This window comes from Schistocerca nitens, chromosome 5 (assembly GCF_023898315.1).
Source record: "Schistocerca nitens isolate TAMUIC-IGC-003100 chromosome 5, iqSchNite1.1, whole genome shotgun sequence".
Classification (NCBI taxonomy): Eukaryota; Metazoa; Arthropoda; class Insecta; order Orthoptera; family Acrididae; genus Schistocerca; species Schistocerca nitens.
In genome coordinates, this window is record NC_064618.1 from 512,727,642 (window position 1) to 512,750,647 (window position 23,006).

A 23,006-nucleotide genomic window follows, 5' to 3' on the forward strand; every position below is an offset into this window, starting at 1 on the left:
TTGTCTAAACTGTTTATCATCCATGTTTCACTTCCATACATGGCTATACTCAAAAACTTCCAGAAAAGACTTTCTGACACTTAAATCCATGCTCAGTGGTAACAAATTTCTCTTCTTCAGAAATGCAAGAAGCCCCTGCCAGTCTACATTTTATATCCTCTTTACTTCACCCATCATTAATTATTTTGCTGCCCAAATAGCAAAACTCATCTACTACTTCAAGTGTCTTGTTTCCTAATCTAATTACCTTAGCATTGCCTGATTTAATTTGACTACACTCCATTATCCTTGTTTTGCTTTCATTGATGTTCATCTTATATCATCCTTCCAAGAACCTGTCAATTCCGTTCAACTGCTCTTCCCAGTCCTTCATTGTCTCTGACAGAAGTACAATGTCATCAGCAAGTCTCAAAGTTTTCATTTCTTTTCCTGAACTTTAAATCCTACTCCAAATTTTTCTTTTGTTTCCTTTACTGCTTCATCAACTGAATAATATTGAAGATAGGCTACAGCCCTATCTCACTCCCTTCTCAACCACTACTTCCCATTCATGCCCCTCGACCTTTATTACTGTCGTCTGGTTTCTGTACAAGTTGTAAACAGCCTTTCACTCCTGTATTTTACCCCCACTACCTCATAATTTCGAAGAGAGTATTCAAGTCAACACAGTCAAAAGCTTTCTCTAAGTCTACATATGCTATAAACGTAGGTTTGCCTTTCCTCAACATATCTTCTAAAATATTTTGTAGGGTTAGCATTGGCTAGGTTTGTTCCTTTCTCCGGAATCCACACTGCTCTACCCAATGGTCAGTTTCTACCAATTTTTCCATTCCTCTGTGACAAATTCTTATTAGTATTTTGCAACCATGATTTATTAAACTGATAGTTCAGTAATTTTCACACCTTCCAGCAACTGCTTTCTTTGTAATTGGAATTATTACATTCTTCTTAAACTCTAAAGGCGTTTCACCTAGCTCATACATCTTGCACACCAGATGGAAGAGTTTTGTCATGAATGGCTCTCCCAAGGTCATCAGCAGTTCTGACAGAATAGTGTCTACACCTGTAGCCTTGTTTCGACTTAGATCTTTCAGAGTTCTGTCAAATGCTTCTGGCAGTATCTTATCTCCCATCTTGTCTTCATCTACGTCCACTTCCCTTTGTATAATACTGCCATCAAGTTTATCTCCCTTGTTTAGAGCCTCTCTATACTGCTTCCAACTTCCAGCTTTTCCTTCTTTCTTTAGGACTGGTTTCCCATCTGAGTTCTTGATATTCATAATGCTGCTTCTCTTTTCCAAAAAGGCCTCTTTAATTTTCCTGTAGGCAGTATCTAGCTTTCCCCTAATGAAATATGCTTCTAAATCCTTAGTTTTGTCCTCTAGCCATTCCTATTTAGCCATTTTGCACTTCCTTTCACTCTCATTTTTTCCTCTGCTGCCTTCACTATTTCATCTCTCAAAGCTACACGCGCTTCTTCTAGTGTATTCCTTTCCCCTGTTCTTGTCAACTGTTCCCTAATGCTCCCTCTGAAACTCTATCCAACCTCCCTGGTTCTCTCAGTTCATCCAGGTCCCATCTCCTTAAATTCCTACCTTCCTGCAGTTTCTTCCATTTTAATCTACAGTTCATAACCAATAAATGGTGGTCATAGCCCACACCTGGCCACTGAAATATCTTACAATTTAAAATGTTGTTCCTAAGTCTCTGTCTTATCATTATATAATCAATCTGAATCCTTCAGGTGTCTCCAGGTCTCTTCCACGCATACAACCTTTTTTCATGATTCTTAAACCAAGTTTTAGTGATAAGTTATGCTCTGCGCAAAACTCTACCAGGCAGCTTCCTCTTCCATTCCTTACCTCCAGCCCATATTCACCTTCTACTTTTCCTTCTCTTTCTTTTTCTACTATCAAATTCCAGTCCCGCATGCCTATTAAATTTTCGACTCCCGTAACTATTCGAATAATTTCTTTTATCCCATCATACATTTCTTCAATCTCTTCATCATCTGTGGAGCTAGTACAACTGTGGTAGGTGTGAGCTTTGTGTCTATCTTGGCTACAATAATGTGTTCACTATGCTGTTTGTAGTAGCTTATCTGCATTCCTATATTTTTATTCATTATTAAACCTACTTCTGCATTACCCTTATTTGAATTTGTATTTATCACCCTATATGTATACACAGAAAACAAATCAAGCATTTCTTTATTTTAGCTTGCCAATGGGTACAAATTTCTATATCAATGTGTACTACATCAACTGAAGACTTCTGTTTTTTCATGACTTACAGGAGATGGTGAGTAATGTAAATGAATTGATTCTTCTGTTCCCCCAGTAAGATCAAGTTCTTCTGAACGGTTCATAGAGGACGATACTGGTAGATCTTGTGCCTCCTGTGATTTTGGGCACTCAAATACAATCTCTACACTGTGTCGTGCCCTCTTTGGGAGATTTCCTTCAGCATCTGAAAAAGCATCCTTTCAGCATCATTCATTTTAAACTAAGAAATAACACTGGTAGAAAACAAAAGTATGTAAATGTAATGGCCCTAACAGAAAATAAAAATAACTTCACACAAATATGTTTGCCTTTCTAATACTACAATTGAAAATTACTAATCTATACAAGTATGCACATGTACATGATTTATTGCAATATGTATTTCATTTGTAGAATGGAGAGAGTATTGTTACCTCTAATCTGAAGCATTCCTTGAATCTGTACTCTCCAGTAAGAAATTATATTACATTAGAATGTTGTACCTAATGCAAGAATGAATCAAGTGACACAGTTTGCAGCACATGCTATCTGCTGCTTGTGCTGTTATTTCAGAATCTCACAATATCTTTGCTACTCGTAATGTGTACAAAAACATGTTGGCTCACTGTCACACTTACAGCATATTGAAAAGGCTCATTTTAAAACTGCCATTTAATGTCTTTGGAAGTGTCATTTAACATGTCACTAAAATGTTAAAAAGAGAGAAATAAAACTCAACAAGCAAAATAGACTGGAAAAATTCATTACACAACATCAGTAATTTTGATATAAGGAGTCTCTAACACGGAAATATTTAATGTAATGTTATTTAGATGACATTTAAAAATATAAATGTTGCCACTATTCCTGGAGATACATTTCACTTGTTTTGGGCTGCAATAACCTTTTTTTTAATGAACTGTCAGTACCAAACTTTAGTTGCAATTTAATGAAGGCACCAGTAAACGTGTAACTTCTCAAACCAAATTATATTGGAACTATTTGTCCAAGATCAGCTGACTATCTTTTATGCCAAAGTATAGCCCAATTTCTGCAATAGCTTACAAATATTTTAAGCAAATATTCACCACTGCCAATCACTTTTCTCAGTAAACAATCATGGATGAATACAGAAAGTTGAGTTTTCAAAAATTACTGCTTGAGAAATCCATACTGAATGCTAGTACATGTTCTTCAGTCTCAATAAATCTTCCTTAATTTTACAAGAAATTGACACCAGTAAGAAAGATCTTTAGTTCAGAGGGACCAGAAGGGCCTTTTCCAAATTATAAGGAATACTCCATTGTTCCAACAATAAAATATAGCTAAAATTAGTGCAAATTCTTCCACAAATATGACCTGGAATGTAAGGAATGACCTATCATGTTGAGTGGCCTTTCCTGCTATCAACTGATTTCTGTTGTTTTTTGATCACGCGATCAGTTGTTTCTACATCTCCCACCACTGCATCTGCACAATGATCAGAAGCAGGACCAATGCAGTGATGTTCATCAGTAAATTAATTTGGAAAGATCAAACACAATAAATAAATATGTCAGGATTCTTCCTCATCTCCATGGCCATAATACCTGACATGTACCTGATTTGAAAACTTTGATATGTAGACTGAATTTATATATGGCCGCAAGTCCTTAACGTTTCTGGACAATGTAGAATGTAATATGAGGGTCACTCCAAAAGAAATGCACACTATATTTGTAAAAATACAGTTTTCATTCTGCACGTGTGAAAGTTTTACAGTGTGTAGATACATCCTTCTCGGTTGTTTTCAAACTTAGTTCAACCTGTTCCCGTGAGTGGCGCTATCACAGCTTGTCTTCAAGATGGCTGCTACACTTGACGTTCGTCAGAAGCAAGATGCTGTCATAGAATTCCTGTGCTGTGAAAATGAGACACTGGGAAACATCCACAAGAGGTTAAAAAAGATGTATGGAGATGCTGCTGTCGATCGCAGAACAGTAAGTCAGTGGGCAAGCAGGTTACATGATGAAAGTGGCCACAGCAATATTGAGGATTGTCCTCACAGCAGCAGGCCTCGTACTGCACACACTCCAGACAATGTGCAGAGAGTTAACGAACTGGTGACTGCTGACAGACACATCACAGTGAGCAAATTGTCACGCTACGTTGGGATAGGGGAAGGAAGTGTTTGCAGAATACTGAAAGTGTTGGCGTTAAAAAAGGTTTGTGCCCGGTGGGTTCCCAGGATGTTGACAGTGGCTCACAAAGAAACAAGAAAAATGGTATGCAGCGAACTTTTGGAACAGTACGAGAATGGTGGAGATGAATTTCTTGGAAGAATTGTGACAGGTGATGAAACATGGCTCCATCATTTTTCACCAGAGACGAAGAGGCAATCAATGGAGAAAAAAAAAAATTCAGAACCACACCTTCTGCTGGAAAAGTTATGCTACAAAGGACTCTTGCTTGTGGACATCATGCCAAGTGGAACCACCATAAATTCTGACGCATATGTGACGACACTGAAGAAACTTCAAGCTCAACTGAGTCGTGTTCGACCACATCGGCAAAAGCAGGATGTTTTGCTGTTGCACGAAAATGCACGGCCACATGTCAGTCAATAAACCATGGAAGCGATCACAAACCTCGGATGGACAACAGTGAAACATCCGCCTTACATTCCTGACCTGGCTCCATGTGACTATCATCTCCTTGGGAAACTGAAAGAGTCTCTTCGTGGGACAAGGTTTGTAGATGATGACTCCCTTTTGCATGCTGCCAAATAGTGGCTCCTACAGGTTGGTCCCGAACTTTACCATGCGGGTATACAGGCACTAGTTCCAAGATGGCGTAAGGCAGTTGAGAGGGATGGAAATTATGTGGAGAAAAGAAAATATTGTTCCTAAAGGATGTATCTGCAAACTGTAAAACTTTCAAACATGTAGAATAAAAGATGGATTTTTAAAAAAATAGTGTGCATTTCTTTTGGAGTGACACTCGTACATCACTTTTAAATTCAATGTCTGCTTTTTGAGTAGCTGTCCCTACGCTTCTTTCAACTCTGCATAGCTATTTATCAGTAACAATTTGGCTTCACAGGAAACCACCAAGAAGCTCTGCTTTGCTTTCATTAGCATCTATTTGGCTTCACTGGAATCCACCATGGAGCTATCTCTGCTTTTATAATATGTTTCTAACAATGTGTACAATTTTTACAGTCTTTCTCACAAAATGCCAGTCATAACAATTTGGTATCACTAATTATAATTATTTAATTGTCATGGGTTTGCAAGAAGAGGGGTTCATGGGTGACATGTAAAAATAAAAGAACCACTTTTTCCCTAAAATATAAATTCGTAGCAGTAATTTTCTGTTATAAGTCATTGAAGTGAATTTTGAGTGTGAAAATCATTCCCATTCTAATTAATTCTTGATTAATTATGACATTGTATTTACATAGCCATAGCTGTCAGAGACAACGAAGGACTTGGAAGAGCAGTTGAATGGAATGGATAGCGTCTTGAAAGGAGGATATAAGATGAACATCAACAAAAGCAAAACGAGGATAATGGAATGTAGTCGAAATAAGTCGGGTGATGCTGAGGGAATTAGATTAGGAAATGAGACACTTAAAGTAGTAAAGGAGTTTTGCTATTTGGGGAGCAAAATAACTGATGATGGTCGAAGTAGAGAAGATATAAAATGTAGACTGGCAATGGCAAGGTAAGCGTTTCTGAAGAAGAGAAATTTGTTAACATCAAGTATAGATTTAAGTGTCAGGAAGTCATTTCTGAAAGTATTTGTATGGAGTGTAGCCATGTATGGAAGTGAAACATGGATGATAAATAGTTTGGACAAGAAGAGAATAGAAGCTTTCGAAATGTGGTGCTACAGAAGAATGCTGAAGATAAGGTGGGTAGATCATGTAACTAATGAGGAGGTATTGAAGAGGATTGGGGAGAAGAGAAGTTTGTGGCACAACTTGACTAGAAGAAGGGATCGGTTGGTAGGACATGTTTTGAGGCATCAAGGGATCACAAATTTAGCATTGGAGGGCAGCGTGGAGGGTAAAAATCGTAGAGGGAGACCAAGAGATCAATACACTACGCAGATTCAGAAGGATGTAGGTTGCAGTAGGTACTGGGAGATGAAGAAGCTTGCACAGGATAGAGTAGCATGGAGAGCTGCATCAAACCAGTCTCAGGACTGAAGACCACAACAACAACATTTAAAATACAGCCTTTTACTTGCAACAGATTGCCTCTATCTGCGCAATCATTCTGATATATGATGCAATCACAGTGATACAAATCAAACGTATCAGGTATAATGAACTTGTAAAATCAAGTAGTTCTAGTATTATTTGGTGTGCACACAAAACCAGTAAACCGATGTGTGTACAGGATTTAGTCACACCTTTGCAGATAACAACAATAGTGAATGATATCACATATTTCAGAAAATTAAGAGTGACATTTAAGGTGTTGTCAGAACTATGTTGTGTGCTACTGAAACCTATTAAAAATATTACATAAATTTAGGTTATGATGCAAGTTATTTCTCGTCTTTAGGAGTCAGGCAGCTATAAGCAGTTGATCTATTTTTCTGCTAAGCATGAAAGACAGAAAGTAACTGGAATTATATCACAAGAATTACTGCTGGCTGCACACTTATGAGGCAGAAATATCTTCTTATTCAGCTATTCATTCAACAACAATGATCAAGATGTAGTACTAGCTTTGTGGTCACTGATTTTTATCTCTAGATTAATTAAATTAAATTATTCAGGATTGTTTGCTGGCAGTAGATCTGATGCTTCCCTCACAAACGGACTGTCTCATCAACTGTTTGAGATAATTTTCACAAAACAAGTTTAGTATAATGTTACAAGAGTTTTTCTCCCTGCCCCCCACTTTAAATATGTGTGTATCCTAGTCTACAGGTATCAAATGAAAACTACTATCCAGAAGTACCCCACACACGTAATAGACAAACATTCTTTAGCAATATGCATGTTATGCACGCCCTGTGACTAAAGAGCAGGGAGCATCTAACAATATGCAGATCTCAATAACTTGATTTCTGGAGAAGGTGGTCACAAGGCCCCACAGCAAATCATGCACATTAAAAAGGAGATGTGAAAAGATATGAAAAGAGAAATTTGTTAACATCGAGTATCGATTTAAGTGTCAGGAAGTCATTTCTGAAAGTACAGGGCTATTACAAATGATTGAAGCGATTTCATAAATTCACTGTAGCTCCATTCATTGACATATGGTCACGACACACTACAGATACGTAGAAGAACTCATAAAGTTTTGTTCTGCTGTAGCCACACTTCAGATTTCTGTCGTCAGAGCGCTCGAGAGCGCAGTGAGACAAAATGGCGACAGGAGCCGAGAAAGCGTATGTCGTGCTTGAAATGCACTCACAACAGTGAGTCATAACAGTGCAACGACACTTCAGGACGAAGTTCAACAAAGATCCACCAACTGCTAACTCCATTCGGCGATGGTATGCGCAGTTTAAAGCTTCTGGATGCCTCTGTAAGGGGAAATCAACGGGTCGGCCTGCAGTGAGCGAAGAAACGGTTGAACGCGTGCGGGCAAGTTTCACGCGAAGCCCGCGGAAAATTGGCTCATGCCACAACTGGAGACCGACAGCGCCGACTTCATCTTTCAACAGGATGGTGCTCCACCGCACTTCCATCATGATGTTCGGCATTTCTTAAACACGAGATTGGAAAACCGATGGATCGGTCGTGGTGGAGATCATGATCAGCAATTCATGTCATGGCCTCCACGCTCTGCCGACTTAACCCCATTCGATTTCTTTCTGTGGGGTTATGTGAAAGATTCAGTGTTTAAACCTCCTCTACCAAGAAACGTGCCAGGACTGCAAGCTCGCATCAACGATGCTTTCGAACTCATTGATGGGGACATGCTGCGCCGAGCGTGGGAGGAACTTGATTATCGGCTTGATGTCTGCCGAATCACTAAAGGGGCACATATCGAACATTTGTGAATGCCTAAAAAAACTTTTTGAGTTTTTGTATGTGTGTGCAAAGCATTTTGAAAATATCTCAAATAATGAAGTTATTGTAGAGCTGTGAAATCGCTTCAATCATTTGTAATAACCCTGTATTTGTATGGAGTGTAGCCATGTATGGAAGTGAAACATGGACGATAAATAGTTTGGACAAGAAGAGAATAGAAGCTTTCGAAATGTGGTGCTACAGAAGAATGCTGAAGATAAAGTGGGTAGATCATGTAACTAATGAGGAGGTATTGAATAGGATTGGGGAGAAGAGAAGTTTGTGGCACAACTTGACTAGAAGAAGGGATCGGTTGGTAGGACATTTTCTGAGGCATCAAGGGATCACAAATTTAGCATTGGAGGGCAGCGTGGAGGGTAGAAATCGTAGAGGGAGACCAAGAGATGAATACACTAAGCAGATTCAGAAGGATGTAGGTTGCAGTAGGTACTGGGAGATGAAGCAGCTTGCACAGGATAGAGTAGCATGGAGAGCTGCATCAAACCAGTCTCAGGACTGAAGACCACAACAACAACAACAACAACATGAAAGGAGCAGCTGCACAGTTAATATTCATATTTTTTAGTGGGATTACACTTTTTTTAGATAGTTTATCATCACCTATGGCTCTTAAATTTTTTTACTAATGAAATCCACAACTCCAATGTCAGCCATTAGCCATTTTTAAGAAGAACAAAGTAAAACTGCAAAAACAGAATGCACATGCAATTCTATACACACACAGAGCAAGGAGTATCAACACTGTTCTATATGCACACACTGTTTTTGCATTTCTGCTGTGTTCCAACTGAAAATGGTTAACACTAAGTGCCAAACCTGTAAAATTTACGGGCCTAGGATTGCGCAAAAATCACCAGACCCATAAAATTTACGGGCCGTTACATTTAATTTAATGGAAAACACTGCAACGTTATTTTTACAGGTTTGGCCAGCGTTATAAGTTTTACAGATGTTTAGTAACACAATGCGTCCATAGATGGCACAGCAGTGTTGTTTACAGTGCCGTAATTGACTTATTTTTTGCGTTCTCAGTCTTCCTTACGTCGTCGTGTTGTTTCATGTTTGTTATCATGTCTCGGCAGAGTTTATCAGATGCAGAAATCGTGGATTTGATTACTGACAGCGGCACTCTGGATAATGTAGAGAGTGATTCTGACAGTTCTGAATACAATGGTGTGTTTGAAGGTATGTATTCCCAAATTTTCAACGTCATATCACTGCTCGTAATTGTGAAGTACACACGTTTCTGCTGAACATGTCTTCTGCAAGAGATATATGTAGTTACATATAATGGGATATTCCTTTTAGAGAGCGAGATCGACAACAGCTTGTCTTCAGATGCAGATGAAAATGACACTGAAGGTGTTACTTCAAATCCAGCGGCTGTGCCATATTCAAAAGATGTTGAATGGACTGAATTTGACACCTACTGACTTCTGCCTGTCAACACTACACCCAGGAAGAGTCTAGTGAATACTGATGACTCAAGTTCTGTACTGGATTGCAGTAAAGTGTTCCTTAGTGACAGCGACGTAAAAGAACTCAAGAAACAGACAAATTTATATGCATCACAGACAATCCAGAAGAAAAGAAGAGGAAATAACATGAAGCCTAATTCAGTTTTGAGTTACTGGAAGCCAGTGACTACAAGTGAGATGAGGTGTTTCTTGGGTATGCCTCTCCACATGTGTACTTCAAGAAAGCCAAAAATTGTGGACCACTGGAGCACTAATCCTGTTCTTAGTTGTAACTTCGGCCCCCAAGTTATGAGTCGTACGTGTTTTACTCAGATACTATCGTGCTTGCATCTTGTTGACAATTGTAAACAGAAAAAACCAGGTGACGATGGATTTCATCCACGTTATAAAGTTTTACTTTATTATAAGAATTTGAAGGAGGGTATGGACTGAAGGTTTATGCTGTTGCTGAAGCCAGTATTTGCTATGTTGTAAACTATGAAGTTTATGCTGGTAAGCATATTGTTGACAATTCTTTGTCCGCTGTTGTATTGCAATTGTTGTCTGATGGCGGCTTGCTGAATAAAGGTCATATTGTGTATTTAGACCAATTTTATTCCAGTCCAGAGCTTTTTCAACGAATGGCTGACAAAGGTACTGGAGCTGTTGGTACTGTGAACAAATGTAGGAAAGGGTTAACTAAAGATTTAGTACCTACTAATCTGAGAAAGGGCGAAATGTCTTTTCGGCATAAAGATAATGTATTAGCAATGAAGTGAAAGGATAAAAGGGATGTGTGTACATTGTCTACAAGGCATCAGGCCACATTTGGTACGCATACTATGAAAAATGGGTCTGCAGTAATGAAACCACTTCAGGTATTGGATTACAATCTGAATAAAATTGGAGTGGATATTGCAGACCAGTGCCTGCAGTACACTCCATTCCAGCACAGAACTGTGAAATGGTGGCGAAATTTCATTTCCACCTGCTGCTGATGGGAGTATCAAATGCTTTTTGGCTATACAGTGCAGTGCACAACAAGAAACCCACAATAACAGACTTCATAACAATGCTTGCAGCTCAGCTTGTTGAATATGATACACTTGAAGTCATACAAAGGAATAAAGGAACTGTAGGTCGGCTAACAAAGAAACAGTTTTTGCAGCACATACCTCCAACTACAAAGAAATATGCTGCTCGTGTGTGTCAAGTGTGCAATGCCAAGAGCAAGAAAGAGAATAGCAAAGCTTCTCGCAAATAGACATGGTACGAACGTGAACAGTGTGGTGTTTTCTCTGCCTAAAACACAATGTGATTCTGTGTGAAATTTGTATGCAATTATTGTAGACTGACAGAAAGATGTTACGTAGTGCCATAATATTAGTTAAAAATAAACAACAATTGCATTCTCTTATCCATATGACTTTTCTAAATTCTTAAAAACACATATGTTGTTTCTTTTGCACAGAATTAAAGTAGAAATGTGCAACTTCAAAATGGTACCAAATTTGCCACAATCCAAAAAGTAGATCTGATGCAGTGATTTTTTAAATATTGGCAAAATTGCCTGGTTTCTAGGGACGGGTACATAAAATAGGCCTAGCACAGAAAGTGTTAAAGGCTGCCAATGCAATTGAGGATTATATAAATAAATAATTTTAACGGTTATAGATTTCGATGAGATCTTTCAAAATGATAATGTTCTGTGTTTAGGAGTTATATTAGCACTAAAATCATGAGGCTTCAGGTAAAAGAAATAACACCTTAGTTCATATGTGTAATTGCTGGCATATAAAGAAAAGTTAAACATGATTAAACTAATACTATGTTGTGAATGTTAAAGAATCATCTTGACGGAGAAATGCTGTTTGCAAACAGGAACTTTGGCCCAAAATCTTCACCTTTCATAAATGACGCCATTCTATATTACATCCTACTCACAGATATGGTAATCCACATTTGTATACAGCACATCCCTAACATCCATGTTTGATTTAAAAGTTCATTTCATTGTCGCACTTTATCATTGCAAGCCTGGAGTCTACGCCTCAGCAGACAAACAGTAAGTACATCCACTTCTCACCATCTATTTAGTTTCTACATCTTGATCTACTTCTCACATCACTCAAAGGCTTTTTCCCTGCTAACAAACAATGTGAAGTGGTGCAGTGATTAAAGAACATTAATTCATACTTGGGAGGAGAAGGCAAAGCTGAAATGTCTCTCCAATCATCTGATTTATGTTTCCCTAGGTGTTTTTAAATTACTGGATGCAACCTATATATATATATATATATATATATATATATATATATATATATGAAATAGAGGGAAACATTCCACGTGGGAAAAATGTATCTAAAAACAAAGATGATGTGACTTACCAAACGAAAGTGCTGGCAGGTTGATAGACACACAAAATGTGGTGTCACCGCCGGACACCACACTTGCTAGGTGGTAGCTTTAAATCGGCCGCGGTCCATTAGTACATGTCGGACCCGCGTGTCGCCACTGTCAGTGATCGCAGACCGAGCGCCACCACACGGCAGGTCTCGAGAGACGGACTAGCACTCGCCCCAGTTGTACTGACGACTTTGCTAGCGACTACACTGACGAAGCCTCACTCCTTTGCAGAGCAGATAGTTAGAATAGCCTTCAGCTAAGTCCATGGCTACGACCTAGCAAGGTGCCATTAGCCTTACATAGCTTGTATCTAAAGAGTCTCACTTGTATCGTCAAGAGCGATGTACCACAAGGATGGATTAAAGTTAAGTATTCCAGAAGCTACGTACTTTTCTTTATAGCATTCATTACGTATCCTGTTTCAGACCTATCTCTAGCCTGCGTGAGTTTAACGCGTGCCTTTCGGCTACTTCCGAGTGGCGTGGCTGTCTTACTACGCCACAACACAAACAAACACAAACATATACACAAAATTCAAGCTTTCGCAACCAACGGTTGCTTCATCAGGAAAGAGGGAAGGAGAGGGAAATATCTGGTGTGAAAAAAGGCGTGAAAAAAGGCGAAAAAGTGTTGGTAAGAGCTGGGCTATGTTGATCCTGTGGTGAACTTTGGTTGGTAGACAATGATGTGCACAAAGGTTAGGTGGTTGTGTTGCCGCTAAAACACGTTAAAGGGTGGAGAAATTCGGGAAAATTTCGAAAAAACTGTGTGTAAATGTATTAAAAGGAGTGGTTTTGTGGTGGCAGATTATGAAAATGAGGCTAACAATTGTCTGACGAATAAATAATGACGTTAAAACCTGTGGGAAGCGGCTAAAAATGATCAGTGATGTGGTAAAAACGGAAATGGAAATAAAGCGAAAGTTATTAGAACTAGCCGAAATGGTTGTTAAATAGGTAAAAGGAACTGTTTGTGAACTGGAAACGGTGGATTTTATAGCAGCGGTTATGTTGAAAGCGGAAAAAAAAAATTTTTTTTTTGTTATGGTTTGGAAGTGGGTTACGTATTATTGAGTATATATAGGCGGGATAAAATTGTATGGTAGATTACGATAAAAAGGAGAAGATGAATAAAAAGTGAAACTACTTGCAAAAACAGAAAGAGAAAATAAGATGACAGAAAAGATTTCGAAATGCAACAGTGACAATAACAAACATAATTGTTGGGTTCAAATTAATGATACGAATATAATAGAGGGAAACATTCCACGAGGGAAAAATATATCTAAAAACAAATAAGATGTGACTTACCAAACGTAAGTGCTGGCAGGTTGATAGACACACAAACAAACACAAACATACACACAAAATTCAAGCTTTTGCAACCAATGGTTGCTTCATCAGGAAAGAGGGAAGGAGAGGGAAAGACGAAAGGATGTGGGTTTTAAGGGAGAGGGTAAGGAGTCATTCCAATCCCGGGAGCGGAAAGACTTACCTTAGGGGGAAAAAAGGACAGGTATACACTCGCACACACACCCATATCCAACCACACATACACAGACACAAGCAGACATTTTTAAAGGCCGAATCTCTTTGCCTTAACCCAGATCCTTTCGTCTTTCCCTCTCCTTCCCTCTTTCCTGATGAAGCAACCGTGGGTTGCAAAAGTTTGAAATTTGGGTGTGTGTTTGTTATTGTTTCTATCAATGTACCAACACTTTCGTTTGGTAAGTTACAGAATCTTTATTTTTAGATATATATAAAGTCCTCCCAAACAGGCCATTAGGCCCAATGGTACTGACCGGCTGCCACGTCATCCTCAGCCCACAGGTGTCACCGGATGCGGATATCGCACACCGCTTTCCCAGCTGTATGTCAGTTTACGACAACAGAGCCACTACTTATCAATCAAGTAGCTCCTCAGTTTGCCTCACAAGGGCTGAGTGCACCCCACGTGAAAACAGCACTCAGCAGACCGGATGGTCACCCATCCAAGTGCTGGACCAGCCCAGCAGCACTTAACTTCAGTAATCTGACGGGAACCAGTGTTACCACAGCAGCAAGGCTGTTGGCCCATCTTAGACTTACACCTGATGAATCTCAAGATTTTGTACAATTTATTGTTTCATAACTACAACACTCTGGCAGGTTAAGTACTTTATAATGTTTTAACAACAACACGAAATAAATATTCTGCTTCTCAGGAGGCACTGAGTGGCACGCAAACACAATGAAAAAAAGAATGCTAGATAATATCAGCTATCGGACTAAGTCTTTTGTCAGCTATCGGACTAAGTCTTTTGTCAGATGTAGGGGGAAAAAAAGGAGGAAAAAATAACACACTCTCAGACAAGAAGCAATCCATCCATTTTATATAGTTGTTATGCTATCCCAGATCTTCTGTTGTTATAATGTTTTAATGGAGATAGGTTAAAACAATACCAAACATATATTGTTGTTGTGGTCTTCAGTCCTGAGACTGGTTTGATGCAGCTCTCCATGCTACTCTATCCTGTGCAAGCTTCTTCATCTCCCAGTACCTACTGCAACCTACATCCTTCTGAATCTGCTTAGTGTATTGATCTCTTGTTCTCCCTCTACGATTTTTACCCTCCACGCTGCCCTCCAATGCTAAATTTGTGATCCCTTGATGCCTCAAAACATGTCCTACCAACCGATCCCTTCTTCTAGTCAAGTTGTGCCACAAACTTCTCTTCTCCCCAATCCTATTCAATACCTCCTCATTAGTTACGTGATCTACCCACCTTATCTTCAGCATTCTTCTGTACCACATCATTTCGAAAGCTTCTATTCTCTTCTTGTCCAAACTAGTTATCGTCCATGTTTCACTTCCATACATGGCTACACTCCATACAAATACTTTCAGAAACGACTTCCTGACACTTAAATCTATACTCGATGTTAACAAATTTCTCTTCTTCAGAAACGATTTCCTTGCCATTGCCAGTCTACATTTTATATCCTCTTTACTTCGACCATCATCAGTTATTTTACTCCCTAAATAGCAAAACTCCTTTACTACTTTAAGTGTCTCAGTTCCTAATCTAATCCCCTCAGTATCACCCGATTTAATTTGACTACATTCCATTATCCTCGTTTTGCTTTTGTTGATGTTCATCTTATATCCTCCTTTCAAGACACTGTCCATTCCGTTCAACTGCTCTTCCAAGTCCTTTGCTGTCTCTGACAGAATTACAATGTCATCGGCGAACCTCAAAGTTTTTACTTCTTCTCCATGAATTTTAATACCTACTCCGAATTTTTCTTTTGTTTCCTTTACTGCTTGCTCAATATACAGATTGAATAACATCGGGGATAGGCTAAAACCCTGTCTCACTCCTTTCCCAACCACTGCTTCCCTTTCATGCCCCTCGACTCTTATAACTGCCATCTGGTTTCTGTACAAATTGTAAATAGCCTTTCGCTCCCTGTATTTTACCCCTGCCACCTTCAGAATTTGAAAGAGAGTATTCCAGTTAACGCTGTCAAAAGCTTTCTCTAAGTCTACAAATGCTAGAAACGTAGGTTTGCCCTTTCTTAATCTTTCTTCTAAGATAAGTCGTAAGGTTAGTATTGCCTCACGTGTTCCAACATTTCTACGGAATCCAAACTGATCTTCCCCGAGGTCCGCCTCTACCAGTTTTTCCATTCGTCTGTAAAGAATTCGCATTAGTATTTTGCAGCTGTGACTTATTAAACTGATAGTTCGGTAATTTTCACATCTGTCAACACCTGCTTTCTTTGGGATTGGAATTATTATATTCTTCTTGAAGTCTGTGGGTATTTCGCCTGTCTCATACATCTTGCTCACCAGGTGGTAGAGTTTTGTCATGACTGGCTCTCCCAAGGCCATCAGTAGTTCTAATGGAATGTTGTCTACTCCCGGGGCCTTGTTTCGACTCAGGTCTTTCAGTGCTCTGTCAAACTCTTCACGCAGTATCTTATCTCCCATTTCATCTTCATCTACATCCTCTTCCATTTCCATAATATTGTCCTCAAGTACATCGCCCTTGTATAAACCCTCTATATACTCCTTCCACTTTTCTGCCTTCCCTTCTTTGCTTAGAACTGGGTTGCCATCTGAGCTCTTGATATTCATAAAAGTGGTTCTCTTCTCTCCAAAGGTCTCTTTAATTTTCCTGTAGGCAGTATCTATCTTACCCCTAGTGAGACAAGCCTCTACATCCTTACATTTGTCCTCTAGCCATCCCTGCTTAGCCATTTTGCACTTTCTGTCGATCTCATTTTTGAGACGTTTGTATTCCCTTTTGCCTGCTTCATTTACTGCATTTTTATATTTTCTCCTTTCATCAATCAAATTCAATATTTCTTCTGTTACCCAAGGATTTCTATTAGCCCTCGTCTTTTTACCTACTTGATCCTCTGCTGCCTTCACTACTTCATCCCTCAGAGCTACCCATTCTTCTTCTACTGTATTTCTTTCCCCCATTCCTGTCAATTGTTCCCTTATGCTCTCCCTGAAACTCTCTACAACCTCTGGTTCTTTCAGTTTATCCAGGTCCCATCTCCTTAAATTCCCACCTTTTTGCAGTTTCTTCAGTTTCAATCTGCAGTTCACAACCAATAGATTGCGGTCAGAATCCACATCTGCCCCTGGAAATGTCTTACAATTTAAAACCTGGTTCCTAAATCTCTGTCTTACCATTATATAATCTATCTGATACCTTTTAGTATCTCCAGGGTTCTTCCACGTATACAACCTTCTATCATGATTCTTAAACCAAGTGTTAGCTATGATTAAGTTGTGCTCTGTGCAAAATTCTACAAGGCGGCTTCCTCTTTCATTTCTTAGCCCCAATCCATATTCACCTACTACGTTTCCTTCTCTCCCTTTTCCTACACTCGAATTCCAGTCACCCATGACTATTAAATTTTCGTCTCCCTTCACTATCTGAATAATTTCTTTTATTTCATCATACATTTCATCTATTTCTTCGTCATCTGCGGAGCTAGTTGGCATATAAACTTGTACTACTGTAGTAGGTGTGGGCTTCGTATCTATCTTGGCCACAATAATGCGTTCACTAAGCTGTTTGTAGTAGCTTACCTGCGTTCTTATTTTCCTATTCATTATTAAACCTACTCCTGCATTACCCCTATTTGATTTTGTATTTATAACCCTGTAATCACCTGACCAAAAGTCTTGTTCCTCCTGCCACCGAACTTCACTAATTCCCACTATATCTAACTTTAACCTATCCATTTCCCTTTTTAAATTTTCTAACCTACCTGCCCGATTAAGGGATCTGACATTCCACGCTCCGATCCGTAGAATGCCAGTTTTCTTTCTCCTGATAACGACGTCCTCTTGAGTAGTCCCCGCCCGGAGATCAGAATGGGGGACTATTTTACCTCCGGAATATTTTACCCAAGAGGACGCCATCATCGTTTAATCATACAGTAAAGCTGCATGTCCTCGGGAAAAATTACGGCTGTAGTTCCCCCTTGCTTTCAGCCGTTCGCAGTACCAGCACAGCAAGGCCGTTTTGGTTAATGTTACAAGGCCAAATCAGTCAATCATCCAGACTGTTGCCCCTGCAACTACTGAAAAGGCTGCTGCCCCTCTTCAGGAACCACATGTTTGTCTGGCCTCTCAACAGATACCCCTCCGTTGTGGTTGCACCTACGGTACGGCCATCTGTATCGCTGAGGCACGCAAGCCTCCCCACCAACGGCAAGGTCCATGGTTCATGGGGGAAGACCAAATATATATACTGCATACTTATTGTATGAGTACTGAAAATCTGAGACACTCAAGAGCAGAACATGAATTATCTCACCTGAACTTTTCTTCATTTCTGTGCAGTCATCATCTGACTCCACATGCTGTCGTTTAGATGCACGTCCCTCTCCTACCAAATCTGCCGTGGTATCCACTTCCATTCTGTTAAAAATAAAAAATAAATGATACAAACATGTTATCCAAAAAAATATTAGCTCTAAAATGTGAACCAGAGTAAATGTATCACCTCAACAATTACAAGCACAAGCACAAAAAGGAAGCATGCAAAATTATGGAATAAATGTGCGTATGTAATTTTTCTTTCAGGTTCTAATTTGTTGTCCGGTAACTATGTATTGATTTATTATAACTGTGATCAAAAGAATTCATTCCTAGAAACGTAATAAAGCAATACAAACATTTCTGCTCCTAAGCATCTGCTGAATACTCACTTTTCATCTTTAGTACATTCTTCAGTAACTTCTGTAGGTGCAGTATTCCCTATGCTGCAGGGAATGATGCCAGGGCTTGGTGGTTCTGAAGCAAACATATCCTCCTGGGAGCATGGAGAAACTTCACCTGTACATTCAGTACACAATGATTACTGTAGCATTACTTAGAACTTCCCAGTGTTTTGACTTTTAACCAAAATTGCCAGAATAAAAAATATGAAACATTATAAATCTCAATTACAAACAATTGTACCTGACCTTGTATGGTGTAGCCAACAGCTGCCAATGTCGGCCCCCGAGTATGTATGATATAAAATTGAGGGCAATATATGGAAATAGAAGAGGATGTAGATGAAGATGAAATGGGAGATAAGATACTGCGTGAAGAGTTTGACAGAGCATTGAAAGACCTAAGTTGAAACAAGGCCCCGGGAGTAGACAACATTCTATGAGAACTACTGACAGCCTTAGGAGATCCAGTCCTGACAAATCTCTACCATCTGGAGAGCAAAATGTATGAGACATGCAAAATACCCTCAGACTTCAAGAAGAATATAATAATACCAATCCCAAAGAAAGCAGGTGTTGACAGATGTGAAAATTACTGAACTATCAGTTTAATAGGCCACGGCTGCAAAATACTAAGGTGAATTCTTTACAGACGAATGGAAAAGCTGGTAGAAGCCGACCTCGGGGAAGAACAGTTTGGATTCCGTAGAAATGTTGGAATACGTGAGGCAATACTGACCCTACAGCTTATCTTAGAAGCTAGATTAAGAAAAGGATAACCTACATTTCTCACATTTGTAGACTTAGAGAAAGCTTTTGACAATGTTGACTGGGATACTCTCTTTCAAATTCTGAAGGTGGTAGGGGTAAAATACAGGGAGCGAAAGGCTATTTACAATTTGTACAGAAACCAGATGGCAGTTATAAGAGTTGAGGGACATGAAAGGGAAGCAGTGGTTGCGAAGGGAGTGAGACAGGGTTGTAGCCTCTCCCCGATGTTATTCAATCTGTATAATGAGCAAGCAGTAAAGGAAAAAAAAGAAAAATTCGGAGTAGGTATTGAAATCCATGGAGAAGAAATAAAGACTTTAAGGTTCGCCGATGACGTAATTCTGTCAGAGACAGCAAAGGACTTGGAAGAGCAGTTGAACGAAATGAACAGTGTCTTGAAAGGAGGGTATAAGATGAACATCAAAAAAAGCAAAACGAGGATAATGGAATGTAGTCGAATTAACTCAGGGGATGCCGAGGGAATTAGATTAGGAAATGACACACCTAAAGTGGTAAAGGAGTTTTGCTATTTTGGGAGCAAAATAACTGATGATGGTCAAAGTAGAGAGGATATAAAATGTAGACTGGCAATGGCAAGGGAAGCATTTCTGAAGAATAGGAATTTGTTAACGTCAAGTATAGACTTAAGTGTCAGGAAGTCATTTCTGAAAGTATTTGTATGGGGTGTAGCCATGTATGGAAGTGAAACATGGACGATAAATAGTTTAGACAAGAAGAGAATAGAAGCTTTCAAAATGTGGTGCTACAGAAGAATGCTGAAGATTAGATGGGTAGATAACATAACTAATGAGGAGGTATTGAATAGAATTGGGGAGAAGAGGAGTATGTGGCACAACTTGACTAGAAGAAGGGATCGGTTGGTAGGACATGTTCTGAGGCATCAAGGGATCACCAATTTAGTACTGGAGGGCAGCGTGGAGGGTAAAAATCGTAGAGGGAGAACAAGAGATGAATACACTAAGCAGGTTCAGAAGGATGTAGGTTGCAGTACATACTGGGAGATGAAGCAGCTTGCACAGGATAGAGTAGCATGGAGAGCTGCATCAAACCACTCTCAGGACTGAAGACCACAACAACAACCACAAAATTGTTTGTCTTTTGTAGTTATAATGCTTCATATTTTTAATGTAGTCTTTCGCAGCTAAAACATTTTTATAACAGTTGCTTGAGACAGACTGATCTGAAGATGATCATAACTGATTGAAACTAGTAATCAAACAAAAAATCCTTGTGATCAAAGACTAATACAAATACATTTTATCAACATTAATTGTTTACCACTGCAGTGAACAAATACGTTTTCATTGAAACGGTACATTGACTTATTTATAGAGGTGCATACAGATGAGTTGTGCTCTTTTACATTGTAGTGTATACAAGTATCGAAACAGCTTTGGCTATTCTAATACTTGGAACTGTGGGATTCTGAGGCCACACTACTATTCTCGCAAGCAGGAATGAACAAAATTAATTAATGGAATCACAGGTGAATCCCAGTGGAACCACAGTCACTATTTACATCGCACTGTCCCAGTTGTGCCCTTTCCTCTTAATGTTTGGTATGGTGTCCATATCTGGATGTGGGGTGGGGTGGGCACTACCTGGTTTGCTGGGAGTGGGGATCCACTCCGGTATCCTGCTACACACATACCAAGGGACACAACTTTATTTCCTTCTTTTATCCTGAAAGACACTGTACTGTCATCCCATTCCAAGACTAAGTTCTTGGTATAGTGGTACAAGAGCTACACATAATGTGCCTATATGTGGAAAGAACTGTTTTACCATGCCAGGTTTGTGAAAACAAATGTGTTTTGTTCATAGTGGCACAAAGCTGGCGTCAGTAGTTCAAGGTACACTATCATTTCATTAGAAGGTGCATGATTTGGTGTCTTTCTCATAAGAAGCATGCTTTGGAGTCGCTTCAGGGTACAGAATAGTTCTACCTTCCATTGGTTTTGTCAGAAGCCACCATTTGCAGGCAGCTGAAACATACTATCCAAACAAAAGTGAAAGCTTAATCCACATTTTCCATTGTCTGATCTCCCAATGGTAAAACATTTGGGCACAGTATAAGACAACAGCTCAAGTTGCAAGAGGCAGTAGTGAGCCAAAGAGATCCAAAAGTACATGGGCAAAACGTTTATCAGGAGTGATGAAGATTCTTTAATCATCTGGTAGAGGGCACATTTCTGGGCCCAACTGTGGCAGTCTTTCTCACAATTAAAATGTTCTGGGCTATCATTTGGTCATGAAAGTATACATTTGACAACTAGGCAATCTTTCTGCACAATGTGCCACAAAAAGAACTGTGTTACCACCGACCTAATTGCATGAGTGAATTAGTCTGTGCAAATAGCTGCCGCTAGCCTGTGGTTTTGTCATTGTGCATTGCTATCTCAGTGCCTGACGTGAAGAGACATTGTTCCCTGCAGCACATCAATTCTTCCACTACTGGCATGTGCCACTAGTAGTTCGTCAAAGTCTGATGGTTGGGAGTAGGCTCTGATTCTAGAGTAGCCCAGTGTGTCTCCAAAGATCGCCAATAGTGTGCCAGAGACAGTATGTGTGAACAGAGCAACTTGCACAAGGATGGCCTAGCACACTCCAGATGCCTAAAGTAATTCTTTACTCCATAAGAGATGTGATGCCACACCCTGTGGAGCCAGTGAGGCAGCTGCACCCCCCCCCCCCCCCCAAGAAGATATTCGCAGTTTTTCACTAGTCTACTGTTTTATTTAATAAGAAAAGCTGCATGTTTTCTCGGATTGTACAAGTGCACTCTTGTATTTAAAATGTTTATTAAAAGCAGTTTTTCACTGGTTTACTGTTTTATTTATTAAGAAGTGCTGTATGTTGTCTCGAGTCCTTGTTTCCTGAGACTAGTATGACCTGCCCCCCCCCCCCCCCCCAGTTCAGATCCTGGGTACGCCCTCTTACCTATGTGTTATTACTGCAATTTTTACACTGCTACTGGACTGAGAACACCTTCGGGGATGCAACATGTACTCCTCCTCCCGCGTGCGTGCCCGTGCTCGTCCGTGCGTCTATCGACCTGCCAGCGCTTTCGTTCGGTAGGTCATATATTTAGGTCGGCGGACAAGGGTTCCACGACTGTGGTACTTGATCGTCGGGAGTATGTGGCTGAGGGACTGCGTCAGCTTTCAGACAACACCACATACAAAGTTTGCCAAGGTAATCCCATTCCTGATGTCCAGGCGGAGCTTCAAGGAATCCTCAGAACCTTAGACCCCCTACAAAACCTTTCACCTGACTCCATCAAAATCCTGATCCCACCGACACCCCGCACCCCTACCTTCTACCTTCTTCCTAAAATTCACAAACCCAATCATCCCGGCCGCCCCATTGTAGCTGGTTACCAAGCCCCCACAGAACGTATCTCTGCCTACGTAGATCAACACCTTCAACCCATTACATGCAGTCTCCCATCCTTCATCAAAGACACCAACCACTTTCTCTAACGCCTGGAATCCTTACCCAATCCGTTACCCCCAGAAACCATCCTTGTAACCATTGATGCCACTTCCTTATACACAAATATCCCGCACGTCCAGGGCCTCGCTGCGATGGAGCACTTCCTTTCACGCCGATCACCTGCCACCCTACCTAAAACCTCTTTCCTCATTACCTTAGCCAGCTTCATCCTGACCCACAACTTCTTCACTTTTGAAGACCAGACATACCAACAATTAAAGGGAACAGCCATGGGTACCAGGATGGCCCCTTCGTACGCCAACCTATTCATGGGTCGCTTAGAGGAAGCCTTCTTGGTTGCCCAGGCCTGTCAACCCAAAGTTTGGTACAG

General features: G+C 40.0%; 1 protein-coding gene across 3 annotated transcripts in view; it reads right to left on the reverse strand.

Annotated features, from left to right (window-relative positions):
• LOC126259193 (TP53-binding protein 1-like) overlaps window positions 1-23,006 on the reverse strand; it is a 359,964-nt gene that overhangs the window by 249,349 nt on the left and 87,609 nt on the right. For all 3 annotated transcript variants that reach the window (XM_049955782.1, XM_049955783.1, XM_049955781.1), the window contains exons 3-5: window positions 18,380-18,506; window positions 17,986-18,089; window positions 2,294-2,469 (exon numbers count right to left, since the gene is read on the reverse strand). In XM_049955782.1, the coding sequence (XP_049811739.1) occupies window positions 2,294-2,469; window positions 17,986-18,089; window positions 18,380-18,506 (407 nt within the window). The remainder of the gene's footprint in view (window positions 1-2,293; window positions 2,470-17,985; window positions 18,090-18,379; window positions 18,507-23,006) is intronic.